Consider the following 14,297-nt stretch of genomic DNA (forward strand, 5'->3'; position numbering starts at 1 on the left):
TATGACATGGACTGATGTTTAAGTGGGAGTGAGTTAGGTTTAGATTAAATTTCCAGAGGTGTGAAAATGTCCATTGGAAGAAGCCGATATCTATATATGAATTGCATTATAATGGTTCCGTGTGCCCGGCTTTTGAAATTATGGAATATTTTTTGGTGAAATAATAATTGATGTCTCATGTTTTATATCTGATTGCTTAGATTGACTGCTATGGTGATGGATTCTGGGAATGAATAACAGTTATGATTTAGCGTGTTGTGTCTCATGGCTCTTGCTTCAAAGGACAACAGTTCTGTGTTCCCTTTAGATTATGTTGCATTTGAGCCACAAAATGCATTTTGCTTGATATCTGTTTCTAGAACGTATATGGACTTGCAGCAAATTCAGGTGTGGTGAAAAGAGGTTGTCCAGAAGCCTCTGCTCCTGTTCCGACGACTGCAGGGAGAAGGGTGACTGCTGCATCAACTACAGCTCTGTGTGTCGAGGTGAGGTTTCCACGTGCTCATCCGGCTCAAGCAGCCTGATGCCTTCCCGAGTCTTGGCTGGGCTTTGGCGTTGGCACTGTGGTTTACATTAGGAGTCATATTAATTGGCCAGCTATTTCAGCTGAAAAATTTTTTTCACCTTTTCATTAAAGGACATTTCAAACATGTGCCCAAGTGGAGAGAGTGGATAATGAACCTTGTTCCCATCACCCATCACTAGCTGGTTTTGTTTTATATAGTCACTCACCCTCATTCCACTACCTCTCATGTTTTTTTTTGTCATTAGTTGCATATATATTTTTTCTTTTTTCCTTTCTTTATTTTCTTTTAGATGTTACGTTCAAAAAATATGAGGTCCGCATACCCCCCACCCCCCTTACCCCACTCCTCCCACATCAACAACCTCTTCCATCATCGTGGCACATTCACTGCATCTGGTGAATACATTTTGTTTTGTTTTTCTTTCTCCCCCCCCCCTTTCCTCTTTATTTATTTTTTCTTCTTTATATTCTTTTAATGTTACTTTAAAAAAATATGAGGTCCCCATATACCCCCCACCCCCTCACTCCAGTCCTCCCACATCCACAATCTCTTCCATCATCATGTCACATTCACTGCACCTGGTGAACACATTTTGGAGCACTGCTGCACCACATGGACAGTGGTCTACATTGTAGTTTACACTCTCCCCCAGTCCACCCAGTGGACCATGGCAGGACACACAGTGTGCAGCATCTGTCCCTGCAGCACCACCCAGGACAACTCCAAGTCCTGAAAATGCCCCCACATCATATCTGCATATTTAATGCTGTCCTTGTAGAAAGTTCACTTTTCCAGTCCTGACTGACTTCTGTGTCCCAGGGTCCCTTATGGTAAATGATGAGAGTGTCTGCTGTGTGTTGAAAGAGTAGATATAGAATTACTTTGGAAGATTGGGTTTTATGTCAAGTGGAGTTATCATGACATCTAATTCAAGTGTTCCTTGAAATTCCTTTAGAGAACCTTGTTATGTATGAAAGGAAAAGAAATCAAGGATTGATACCAGAAGATTTCATTGGGTGGATAGGAGGTCACTGGTTTGCTTAAGAAATTAAAAATGGAAAAGATGTCTGCTAGTTCTCGTGAATAGGAATACAGTGATGTGTTTTAGTCTTGCACTTATACATTCATCTTTAGTTGCTGATGTCAACTAATATTTTGGAACAGAATAACTCTCTTTATTCATTATATTTCCCTAGTGTTAGGTCCTGCTGTTATCTATGTGTCTGTCAATGTATTTTGTCTTTCGAATCTGCCTTAATGTGTCTCACAAGCATCACAAATGTGGTTACTATCAAGTGTGTTCAACTCCTTTTATTTCTAAAATAAAATATTTTATTTTAGGTGAGAAAAGTTGGGTGGAAGGACCATGTGAAAATATTGATGAGCCACAGTGTCCAGCAGGGTAAGATTATATCTTGAGATTTTAATATTTCCTTTTTAAAAAATTCTTTCTTTATCTCTTTCCAAATTGAGAAGATAATAAGTAATAATTGGTCATTGGTACATTAAACATTATTTTTAGCCAAACCTTGTGTTTGGCGCTAGTGGTGTAGAGATGATTGTGGTTTGATCCCTACTCAGGAAGCTAGTAGAAAAAAGAGAGAGATCATGAATATTTAGTTTTTAGTATTCAGGGCTATTAGGTGCAAATATCTGTCTCTTCTTTCTTGAGAAAGAAGTAGGAGCTTTATTTTCCTTTGTAGTTTTGAGAGTTGAGCAAATTATTTTTACAACTTTTTAAAATTCTCTGTATTTTGGTGCACTTGTTTTAAAGTTTTTTGGATAATCAAAATGTCTATGGGAGGATGTTAAAAAACTTTTAGAATTCACATGTATTCCTTTTGTTCTTAAAATGTTTTGCATGGGACCTTACACATACTAGGCCATCCAAAAAGTCTGCATGAATTCAAATTAAAGGGTGGAAATTTTATAAAGGTGACAGACGTTTTTATCTTTGTTCTATCTGGGATCTACTACCTCAGGTAATTTGAATGATTAATCTTCAGAAATATAATTTTTGCTTCTTTAAAATAAAAATTTTCCAAACTATAAATATTTTAAAGCTATCATCTAACCTTTTTACGTACTTGGTTTATTTTAGTTGTATAACATGTCTTTTATTTTTTTTAATGGAAGATTTGTTTTAAAGTAACAGTAACAACTAAATCCAAGCCCAGAATACCCACAGAAGAGCCTTTTTTCAAAGGCAACTTCTTATGAAGCCTATGCTGGCTTAAGTCCAAGATGTATTGAAAATTTTAGATTTAATGAATTTTGAATCTTTCTTGTCCTTCTAATCGTTGATTTTTTTTTTCCACTGTAGCATTGAATTTCTTAATGGAAAATTTAACTCTGCCTTTCTTTTTAAGAAGATTATGATTTAAATATGTTATTATCCTGGAACTTAACACCAGTTTGTTCAGTTGGTGGACCACTGAGCTGCTTTTATGTTTTCTGTTGCCTGAATAGAAATAATTTTATGCAAATAACGGGCCTTTGTGACTCTACACAGCTGATTCTCAGAGTCTCCCAAAGAAGCTCAGTTACTCATACAAGTTAGTGGGAATTATATAAACATTTTTTCTTTTTTTATGGAGTTGTTGTTGTGTTCGTGTGTATGAGAGCAAGATGGGGAGGGGTAGGGTTTGAAAAGGCAAGTGAAGGTAAGTAGTTCCACTCAAACTTTAAATGATTGAGTAGGCTGTCAGTGGAAAGTTCTCTCTAGGATCTCATGGTTATTTACAACCCTCCTACCACCTACCAGATAGCCCCAGAAGCTGCACAACTCCTGAATCATGGCTGTTCTGGTAGAGTCATGGAGCCACTGTCCACAGCTATCTTCTTTTGCTGAGTGCATCATTGTTCATATTTTTTGCCTGCCTCCCACCCTCTTTTTGCTTGTGTGTGGGGGGACACGGGTAAGTATGTATATTTGTTCATCCCTAGCTTTGGGTCATTTTGCTCTTGTTTATATATTTAAATGTGATTTTAGTGACTACCTTTCACTTCCTATTAAATATAATTTTTTTAGATATATTAAACTTAGAAACTGAATTCTTTATAATTTATGCAATATGGGTCACCATTTATGAGCATGAAGTAGAGACATTAATATCAGAAACTGGTTGTTTAAGAAAAATTAATGAAACAAACATAATTTAGATGATGCTGTTTGTTAACATTTATTTTCCTATAAATTGGGAAAAGGTTATGATTTTTGCATCTTAGTAGCAAAATACATTGCTGTAGCTTTTTGAATGACAGGAATGATGAATAAAGTCTGTATGGTGGCTCTCAAAATGGGATGAGACCTTAATAACTACTATTTGATGATAGATATACATATTAAGAAATGTAAAAGCATGTTGGTATATATAATTGTGTGTAAAATATCCTTTATGTGTATGCTTGCCAAGATTGTTACGTTACTTTAGATTATATGCAGCTCAGCAGAAAATCTTCATTTGAACCTGTGCCAAGGAAAGAGAAAACCTTTAGGTGCTTTTTTAAAACTTCTTAAAACTTTTTTTTTTCCTTTCTCACTATCCAGGTTTGAAACGCCCCCTACCCTTCTATTTTCTTTGGATGGTTTCAGGGCAGAATATTTGCACACTTGGGGTGGACTGCTTCCTGTTATTAGCAGACTAAGTGAGTAACTCCAGGGTTTACTATTGGAGTGTAATGGTTTCAGTGTGATAGATTAGGGAGGCAGTTTTTTTTTTTTTTTTTGAAAAGTACTGGTAAAATCTGTTGTACCAAACTACTCTTTGCAGAGTAGTTGAACCTAATGCTAAGAAAATAGTCTCTAATACTGTAATTCCTTGGAAACTGCCCTTTAAATACCTAAGATAATATATTTATGTTTGAATTTTTATCCCCATGGGCATTTTAATATTAATTTTTTTCTTAGAGTTTTGCATTCCTATTGTGGCAAAATAATTTATTTGTAAGTATTCCATTTAAAAGATAGAATTTAAGAAACTGAAGGTTTTCTTTTTGATTTGAGACTAGTGATATAGACATAGCATATTTATTTGCCTGCTAGTTATTATAGCATCTTTCCCATTTTCTTTATCGCAATCCAAGCTTAAATTGAATGCTTATTCTTAAGTATTCATGCCAGAGTTTTAATTCACAACGGCCAGCAATGTGGACATCAGTTGTATCATCATTGTTATTGAAAGGAAAAAACCATAGTTGGCTGTGAAAACTATAGCACTTTGCTCATTGTCAGTGGTCAATAGTTAAATATTTGAGTAGCTACAGTATAATACTGGACTGAAATGGAAAATGGTAAATATAACGATTTTATCATTCTTCTAGAATTCTAAAATATTGTTTATCAGAATTGAGTGTATGAGGTCGGTTTAAACATTAAAATCACTCTCAGTAAATGCATTTGTAGACCATGCTTGTCTTATGAAGTGCCAAATACTTTTCAGAGAATGTTTAAAAACTTCAATTTTTAATTTTTTTTGTGACCAGAGACTTAATCTGGATGAAAATAGTCTTTGTAAGTAATCATTTGGCTTAAAAAGTCTTTAGCAGAGAACTTGCATGGGTAAGGCTCTGTTTTTACCAGCCAGATCTAGGGGTTTTGAAGCTTGAATCCAGTCCTTGGTTACTAAAAAAGTTTGTCCCGATGGCAGCAAACATGGTTTCCTGAATTCCCTATAGATGAGTTTAAAAGAAATCAGTACACTGTTAGGCTACACAATTAGAGAAGCCCTAGCCTTAGATAACTGGGGAATGTACCCTGTAATTGTGAGCTGTTATGAAGACAGCAAGGTATTAGACACATGCCAATCTGAGGAACACTTTCAGGCAATGAGGTGTTGAATTCTAGAATTACTAGTTATGTGTTCCTTCCTCAAGCGAGACAACATGGCTGAATCAACCATGATTTATGACATCCACACTTTCTCTGACCTGAAGCCAAAAGATGCCTTTTGTCTTTCCAATAGTGATGAGTCCATACAGGATTAGTGGCTTCTAGATCTTTGGATTGGGATACTACCATCCCAGCTATGGCTTCACCCCAGTTTTTTTTTTTTTTTTTTAATTTTTGCAGATTTAGCTACTAGTGCATTTTTTTTAACCACCTATTGTAATTTAGGTGAATCAGACAGGGGTCTAGTATGCATCATTATTATAACTTGTCCACCTTGAACTTAATGCTGTGTTAAGTGTGAGATAATTTAATTGGCTTAATTATTTTTTTAGTGTTTTCCTAAGAGAAAAATTAACTCTTTAATACTAAATTTGAATCCACGATATTGCTTTATAATTCACCCTGAATTTTTTTATGGTTATAAGTCTCTCCTGGGTTACTAATTTTTTAAGATTTGACTTTTAGATAAAGCTAACTGAGTTAAGCAAATTCTAAGATGTCTTTAATAACAATCTTTATTTTTTTCCCTTCTAGAAAACTGTGGAACTTACACTAAAAACATGAGACCTGTATATCCGACAAAAACTTTCCCTAATCACTACAGCATTGTCACAGTAAGCTTTGTATTTATACTTTTTTATGTTCATAGAAGGGATATGGAAATTTAGCTTTTTTTGAGGGGATAATTATATTTCAGATTTTTTTAAAAAGTAATTTCTTTTCTAAAGTGAGAATACCTAGGTTCTGATGTTTGTTCTGCTTCTAATGAACTGTGACCTTGGGAAAGTCACTTGAATTCTGAGTATAAATTTTCTCACCTGTGAAAGGAGGTGACACCAAAATATGATTTATTTTCCTTTCAGTTTTAAGATTTTTTTACTTTAGTGTCCTATTTTTTCCTACTAGTTTTGTAACTTATTAGCCAAAAAAACTGTATTTACTCTTGCATTCTCTACTTGCGTTTCCAGTCATCTTGCTGTATCAGTTTGAGCAAGCCACTTTGCCTAAATCCAGAGATTACAGCCCTGCTTTTGTTTGAACCCAAGTTTCCAGAATTAATTTGAATCCAGGAAAAAGTACAATTCTTTGGGCCTTAGGGTAGTAGCCAGAAAACTGGAGATTTAGTTTATATTAACACAAGCTATTCTTGGACCCAACCAAAAAGGAGTTTGCTCTGGAGAAATGCTTTATCCCAAAGTGCAAAAGGATAAGGGAGTATTATTTTCAACATTTGGGAGACTGTGTATTTAAATAGACCTTCATACGCGCCACTCCCAACTTATATCCCCCTATTACAGAATTTAAAATAAATACTATACAATCTCTTGAGTGGCTGGTGTTTTGCTAACACTCATCTTTCGGTTCCTCCCTCCTTAAAGTTTATTATTGTTCCTTGTAGCTGCAGGTATCAGTTTTTCTTTGTGCATTTTGTTCTGTGATTTTATTTAACATTAAAAAAATGTATAACTTCGTTATCTGTGTTTTATATTTTAGGGACTTTATCCAGAATCCCACGGCATAATTGACAATAAAATGTATGATCCCAAAATGAATGCTTCTTTTACACTTAAAAGTAAAGAGAAATTTAATCCTGAGTGGTACAAAGGAGAACCAGTGAGTTCTTGTTGGTTGGTTTGTTTTAGCCACTAAAATGGTTTCTTTTATTATTCTCATCTATTTCATTCAGAGTAAAATACCAGAATCCCTGGAGTTTTGAATAACCTAATTCATCTGCTGTATCTTTGGCCATCCTTTTGTAAATGGAGATCACTGCTGGTAATCCTAAAACACCTTGTGTGATTGTGTACCAAGAGTTTATTTCAGAGCTGGGTTTGGGTTTTGCTGAGCCATTTTTCTTTTCTGCTTGATTTTTTCTTATCCTAGTAGCAAACAGCAGTAGCGTAGGGGGAATAGTTTTGATGTCCACAAAGCTAACTCATTTCTGAAGGAGGTCAGTCTTGGCTTCATTTGCATGTGCTAATTTAGAAGGTTCTCTCTGATTGTGATAAAATGTATTCTTTTAATTGAAAAGAAAAATGCTATAATTATTAAGTACGGTCTGTTTGGGTAGTCTTAATATTCTCTTAGAAGGAAAAAGTTATAATGGTTAAGATTGAAGGTTATGAATTCCAGTTTTAGCTCTTATATCTAAAATGCATGACTTAGGGCTAATTTTTCTTATTATATCTCAATTTCCTCTTATCTATACTATAAACACTTGTTTTTACTACCTTTTAGTGCTATTGTGAGGATTACATAAGTTAATAATGTAGGATGCTTAGAAGAATAATATTTAGATCTGTGCCGAGCAATAATAAGTGCTTAATAAATGTTTGTTATTTAAGCAAAAAGTCAGTTAATTAAAGCCATGCACATTTGTGAGTTATTCTTCTTTCAAGGGGAACTTATTAATCAGGCATATAACTCTTGAAGTTTCAGGACTTGCCAACTGATTTACGTCTACCTTTTTTAGGTTAATTTAATCTCTGGCTATTCAATTTCTTTTTGCTCTCACTCGAAGAGCCCTATAATTACTTCTTATATAATGATTGCATTCTCACTGCTGGAACTGGGGAAGCTTAAACACAGTCTGCCACTTGAGAAGGATGTTTTGGTGTTGGACAAACAAACACTTGACTGAGACATGAATGTTTGCATTATTTCCTAACCTTTCTTCATTGTCTTCCCCAGATTTGGCTCACCGCTAAGTATCAAGGCCTCAAGTCAGGCACATTATTTTGGCCAGGGTCAGACGTGGAAATTAATGGAATTTTCCCTGACATCTATAAAATATATAACGGGTATGTGTAGCTGTACTTTTTCTAAGATTGTACTTTTTCTAAGACCAATGTGTTCATCACATCTTCTCCTTTCTACCAAGTCCTAAACTCTAGCATTTGAGTGATATATTGCCTGAAAAGTGAGAACTGACAGAAGAAAACTTCTCTCTCAGAGAGTTTTAATGGGTGGTAAAAAGACAGTAAAAAGTGTTTTTTAGTGGTTTTCTAGAAAGCACTGGTAACATGTTGGGGTTGATGTTCAGATCTTTGGATAGGAATTAAGTATGAGGTCATGGTAAAAATAAAGGCCTGAGAGTGGAAACACTGCCCATTTTAAGTCTGAGAAGTTAGAACTAGGAGAAGGAGAAGATGAAAGCATTAAAAAGGACACTTGGGAATAACTCTGTTGTATCTGGAAATATTACTTAAAAGAAGATATTAATGTCATCTCTGGATTTTCGTTTCCAAATTACTTTAGTAAATTTAAATTTAGTAAATTAGAAAATGTGAGAAATTGATAAAATGCCCTGCCTGTGATATTCCAAATCTATGATGTATTAAGAAAGAACAAAAACATGTTTTTTTTCTAGAAGACCCCTTTTAGGTAATTTTAGGTAAGACTACCAAAATAATTTTACTTACCTTATATTTTTTTAATTCCTGTGGCAAAATAATTTCTCCTACAACAATGTATCTGAGGAATATGAACAGAAATGAATGTAAATCCATGACAAGAAATGCATGACAATTTTCTTATGATATTCTTTATTCTTTATGGCTCACATGCACACAGGTAGTGCCTCCTCCCCACCTTATCATTTGCCATTTGTTTCCATCCTGTGGATGTTAGTTGGGATTTTATGTGCTATGAACTGTACTAGGCATTGGAGATTCAAAGATTAGTGATATATGGCTCTGCCTTTTCAGTGTCTAGGAAGGGACACAACTAACCGTAGTTGAGTTTGGTAAGCACTCTGATGGAGTATATAAGCAAAGCTCTATGCCCAGAGGAAGGTGTAATTAATTCTGTGGAGGAAACGTTGTCTGGACAACTGTTTCTCCTTGGGTGTCCACTGCCCAATTTTACTAAGTCATCAGTGAGTGAGTTCTTCCTAAGGTAGACTTTGTGGAATGCGTTCATAATGCCTGGGTTATTCATGTGGAATATACTGGTTGTTCTGGGATACATGAATAATATCCTCAAGTAGAGTATAGAAAGCAATTTTTTAAACCCGATTCCAACTTTTAAATGTGTAAAACTTAAGTTTTAATTTCTTCATAGGGATAACAAATACAGGTTTTCAAGGAAAACTCAAACTGCTTCAACACAATTGATATGTTGGATTGTTTTCGTCTCTTTTAATGCTATTTTTTTCTAAGAAAAAAGTTTATATTTTAAATACAAACCAACTGTCACAGTTTTGTTTCATTTTGTTTGCCTTTAATTTTAGTTCAATTCCATTTGAAGAAAGAATTTTAGGTGTTCTTGAGTGGCTGCAGCTTCCTAAAGATGAAAGGTATGTAGTTGATTAATTTCTATTGTAAATACTCCCTTGTTTTAGAGAAATTATACTCTTTTAAAATAGACTACAGCAAAACTTTGCTGTTGGCTATGCTGTTTTATATCTAAGTGAACTCTTTAATGAACTTTACCAGCCACAAATTGAAGAATTCCACACGTGTGAATTATATTCAGCAATGTTAGAAATGTTACCTTAGAGTTGTAGAATTTTTAATCACTCTCAATTGTTGAATTATTCTGTCCATTGTATTTTTCAATTGTTCATAAAATATTACATTTTGATACTGTTTGATTTAGACCACACTTTTACACTCTGTATTTAGAAGAACCAGATTCTTCAGGTCATTCATTTGGACCAGTCAGCAGTGAAGTAAGTATATTTTTATCAATGATTACATCCTTAAATCTGGTGTTCTCTAACTGAGCCTTACTATGAAGCAGTTTCTAGACCATTCTGTAAGATTCCATGATTTCTGAAGAGTGTTAAGCACAATTTTACTAAATCAAATGGGAGAATATTTTTTGTTTTTACTTTCCACATTGCTAGGTTGAACTGGTGATGAATAAAATTCTGTATTTTCAATTTTAAAACCTTTATCTACTCTACAACTCCCTACTATGTCCTAAAAATGAAGTGTTTTTTTTTGAGAATTTTGTGAACAGGTAAGACTCCAAATTTCTTTGAAACTATAGCTTAAGTGTCAGATTGCAGAAGAGGCCTCCCATGGACTCCCCTTTTTAGGAGATATGTCTTTGACCATCTCAGACCACACTTACAACAGAGCCTGACATGAAAGGTCAGAGATTTTACCACAAAGCATACAGAGGGTCAACTAACCATTGTTTTATTGACTGGTTACTAGGAAGCTAGAGATAGAGGAACAATAGTTCATGGTTAACACCCTTAATACAGCATCTTGTTTGACCTGGTGTTCCTTCCAGGAACTTAGCCAACTTCTGGCAGTGTTTGTAATCTCTGCAGGGCTTTAAAACAACAAATACCCCTTTCAGTTTTCATGTGGCCACGTTATTATTGTATCTTAGAGCACAGGAAGCATTAGAGCAGAAAATGATTTGACTTGCATTTCTTTCCTCTTACCTCTAAGCTGATCTTCCCTCTGACTTAGGATTTACTGTGACCTAAGATAGGAAAAGAAACAATGAGTAAAGACCCATGAGTATTGATGGTCTTGATAACAGGGAGAAGAATATTGCCAGGATTCCTAGTCCCAGAATCTTGTCTCGTTATCCTTTTTCCTCATGCAATTCCAAGAGGTCTAACACTAGGAAAATACATGTTTCATTGATAGCTACAGTTTTACCCCCATATTCCTATCAGTTCTCCTGCCCTGGTAGCCCATGGCTGGATCACTTGTGAGGCTCGAGAACTTTTTAACATGGCGTCCAGGCTAGAGCCTAGCCTGCCGCATCTGCCATGAGCCCTGATCTGTGGATGCTACTTGGTCTAAATATTTCCTGCAGCAACAGGAGAAGGAAGAGAGAAGGGGCATGATCGTTTTTCTCACTGGAATCTAAAGCACCTGCCTAAAAGCTTTCTTCCTGGTTGTCCTTGCCCTGGGCTTATCCTAGGTTTGCTCTTCTTAGAATAGATATTGCTTGGGTCATTTCAGAGAAAAGAAAACCCAGCGAGAGGGAAGGTGACCTTCATCTACATCTATTTTTACTCTTCGTATTCTTCCCATCTAAATCCATCAACAACGTCAATGTAATTAGTAGTCTCATTGAGCCCTTGCAATTGATTCTGTTCTTCACCTAAGCAGAAATGCTCTGTTTTAGAGGCAGGGTGGGGGAAATGTGTGGTCAACGATTTTTCAATGTCAAAATTGGTCCCAGGGAAACGATTCATGTAGCTGTCATCTTGGTTTGAACAATTAATGGGCCAGCTCCTGGTATAATTTATTCTTTCACTAAAGACACTGACACTCAATACCCATGTCTAGGTCAGTTTGGCTACAACTGAGTTTTAAGAATCATTTAGAGGAGCAGTGTTATCTGCTGAGACTCTAAACAACTGTACATGGCAGGGGTGTTTTCTATTTCCCAAGTCTCCTTTATGATGTGGTTTTCATATCTTGTTTTCATGTCTAAACCGGTATGCCCTTTGGACTCACTCACAATTTTAATCTAAAGATTTCAAAATATTCCAGAGTTTACTCCAATTCCAACTCAGGAATCATTTACCAGTTTATTTCACCCATTTCATGGATTTTTCTATTATTGTAATTATTTGATTATCAGATCATTTCTTTCAAATTGGTGCCTATTTTTCTAACTCACTAAAGATTTATGTGTTGGCTTTTCTGACTCTTCTTCATTCAAGGTTGAGCCAGTTACTTTTCAAATTATAGTCAATAAGTTGCAAATACTGCTAAACCATAAAATTATGGCACATCAAAATTCACTTTAACACTTAAAAAAATCCAATTCATATTGCTTGAGTATCTTTGAGTGAATCAAACACCATATTAAAAGAAACTTCTCATAATACAATGAAATACACTGATTATAAATGAGAACTAATCTGATTTTAGACATTACAGAAAACATATATAAAACTGCACATGAATTTTTGCTTGGATAGTTTTTCAGGGAGAGAGGGAAAATGCCAGAAAACAATTGGCCCAATCCTTTGCTGCTCTGTGCCCTTGTGATATTCACAGACGCCATGCATCAGTTTGTAAGGAGAGGAGGAGTTGTATCCTAGGAGTTTTAATTTTAAAAATAAGCACATAGAGGTATTAGAAGCATTTGATGAATAGTTTGATATTTTAAAAAAATAGGGTGTATTATATTTACCCAGTGAACATTTAAATGGTCAGATAGTACAAGGAGTAAGTGATTAGAGAAAATGAAGTGATAATTAGATTAGGAATGTGTTTTTTTTCTGTCCAAACGCTAGTGTTACTTCAGCTAAAATTGACTCTGGTCTAAGTAGCTGTATCTGAGGCTTCAGGAAGGGAGAGCTAATCAGATCAGTTATCGCCATTGCCAAGATTTAAAATTGAGCATGGGATCCTTCCATATTTAATGATCAGCAGTTGTTACATGCCATTTATGTCTTCAGTGTCCCATCTCAGCCCAGTGTGAATGCATTCATCATGGAATTTGCACCCACTGACCTTTTGGTTTTTGTGGGGTTTTTTTTGTTTTTTGTTTTAGTAGATAGCCCTATAATGAAATAGCCATTAATATGGAATGCATCAAGTGAGATTGCTTCCCTGTCTTAGGTCATCAGAGCATTGCAGAGGGTTGACAACATGGTTGGCATGCTGATGGACGGACTGAAAGAGCTGAATTTGCACAGATGCCTGAACCTCATTCTTCTTTCAGATCATGGTAATCTAATTTGCATCATTTACCCATCAAGTTAAGTGGTGCCAAAAAAAAAAAAAAAAAAAATTACTGGATTGATTGTAGTTTCATTATTTCCTCTGAACATTGTAGTTGAATTCTTTTTTAAAAAATGTATTTTTTTTCATAATAGAACCTTGAGAATATCTTTTGGAAAATATTATATTAAATATAGAGCACAAAATTCTCAGGAACCTAAGAGTCTATGAAGCCCAATTAATGCACTATCTTCTGATGTGGAAAGTCCTACCACCTGGAATTGGGATAGTTAAAATTTTTTTTAAATATTAAAATTCAGGAAATACAAGTACCATTAGATTTAATTTGAACAGATTATTATATACCTATTTAATTTCTTTGTGTAAATCAGAATTTAAAGGCAGTATATGTTAATTTTGACATTATTTTGATTTCCCTTTTACTTATTGTGATTTTTGTAACATATGTTTGTGTACAGATTTAGGACTATAGAAATGGTGTGCGTGCAAAAAATTAGAAATCAGGTTGTTCTTGTTTGTTGTTTGCTTCGGAAATAATCACTGAAAGTTATTTCTGGAAACAGTTCTAAGAGGTCTTAGAATGTGACTGTGAGTTTTATACTCCCAGTTGCTATCCTAGATGGTTTTGGCCAGATAACTAGTTTTTTATAATCAGTTTAAAACTGTGATAGATATTTCTCTTCACTCACAGAAATATATTGTATGTAAAAATAAGAAACATTAATTTTGGTGAAGGAAAGGGAAAAGATTTGGAAAAAAGTAAAGTGATCGATAAAGGTCTTTATGTGCTTGGAGTTCACCTAATGTGAGTGCTGAACTCCTGTTTACTGAATTAAGTTCTAGGGGTGAAAGAAAGTCTGTTCTATGCATTATATTTTTTATTAAGGTTGTAAGGTCTTTGGGGATTTTTCCTCTAGGTATGGAGCAAGGCAGTTGTAAGAAATATGTATATCTCAACAAGTATTTGGGAGATGTTAAAAATATTAAAGTTGTCTATGGACCAGCAGCTCGATTGAGACCCGCTGATAGCCCAGATAAATACTATTCATGTAAGTATATCTCTGTGCTGACTCACTCTGAATATGGTTACACCAGATTACCTTCCTCTAATCATGATAATTTTAAGATAAAAGGAATCAAAGTTAATTTTCTTTTCATGATTAAATCTGCAGTGCAGATCTCCTGCCCCCAAAGGAATTTTATGGG

At 34.9% G+C, this 14,297-nt stretch overlaps 1 protein-coding gene across 1 annotated transcript in view; it reads left to right on the forward strand.

Moving 5' to 3' along the window:
• ENPP1 (ectonucleotide pyrophosphatase/phosphodiesterase 1) overlaps nt 1-14,297 on the forward strand; it is a 71,171-nt gene that overhangs the window by 33,334 nt on the left and 23,540 nt on the right. The window contains exons 4-13 of the mRNA XM_004469793.5: nt 360-485; nt 1,869-1,929; nt 4,078-4,175; nt 5,953-6,032; nt 6,913-7,032; nt 8,110-8,219; nt 9,650-9,715; nt 10,018-10,090; nt 12,969-13,077; nt 14,009-14,140. Of these exons, the coding sequence (XP_004469850.2) occupies nt 360-485; nt 1,869-1,929; nt 4,078-4,175; nt 5,953-6,032; nt 6,913-7,032; nt 8,110-8,219; nt 9,650-9,715; nt 10,018-10,090; nt 12,969-13,077; nt 14,009-14,140 (975 nt within the window). The remainder of the gene's footprint in view (nt 1-359; nt 486-1,868; nt 1,930-4,077; nt 4,176-5,952; nt 6,033-6,912; nt 7,033-8,109; nt 8,220-9,649; nt 9,716-10,017; nt 10,091-12,968; nt 13,078-14,008; nt 14,141-14,297) is intronic.

Source organism: Dasypus novemcinctus, chromosome 11 (assembly GCF_030445035.2).
Source record: "Dasypus novemcinctus isolate mDasNov1 chromosome 11, mDasNov1.1.hap2, whole genome shotgun sequence".
Lineage (NCBI taxonomy): Eukaryota > Metazoa > Chordata > Mammalia > Cingulata > Dasypodidae > Dasypus > Dasypus novemcinctus.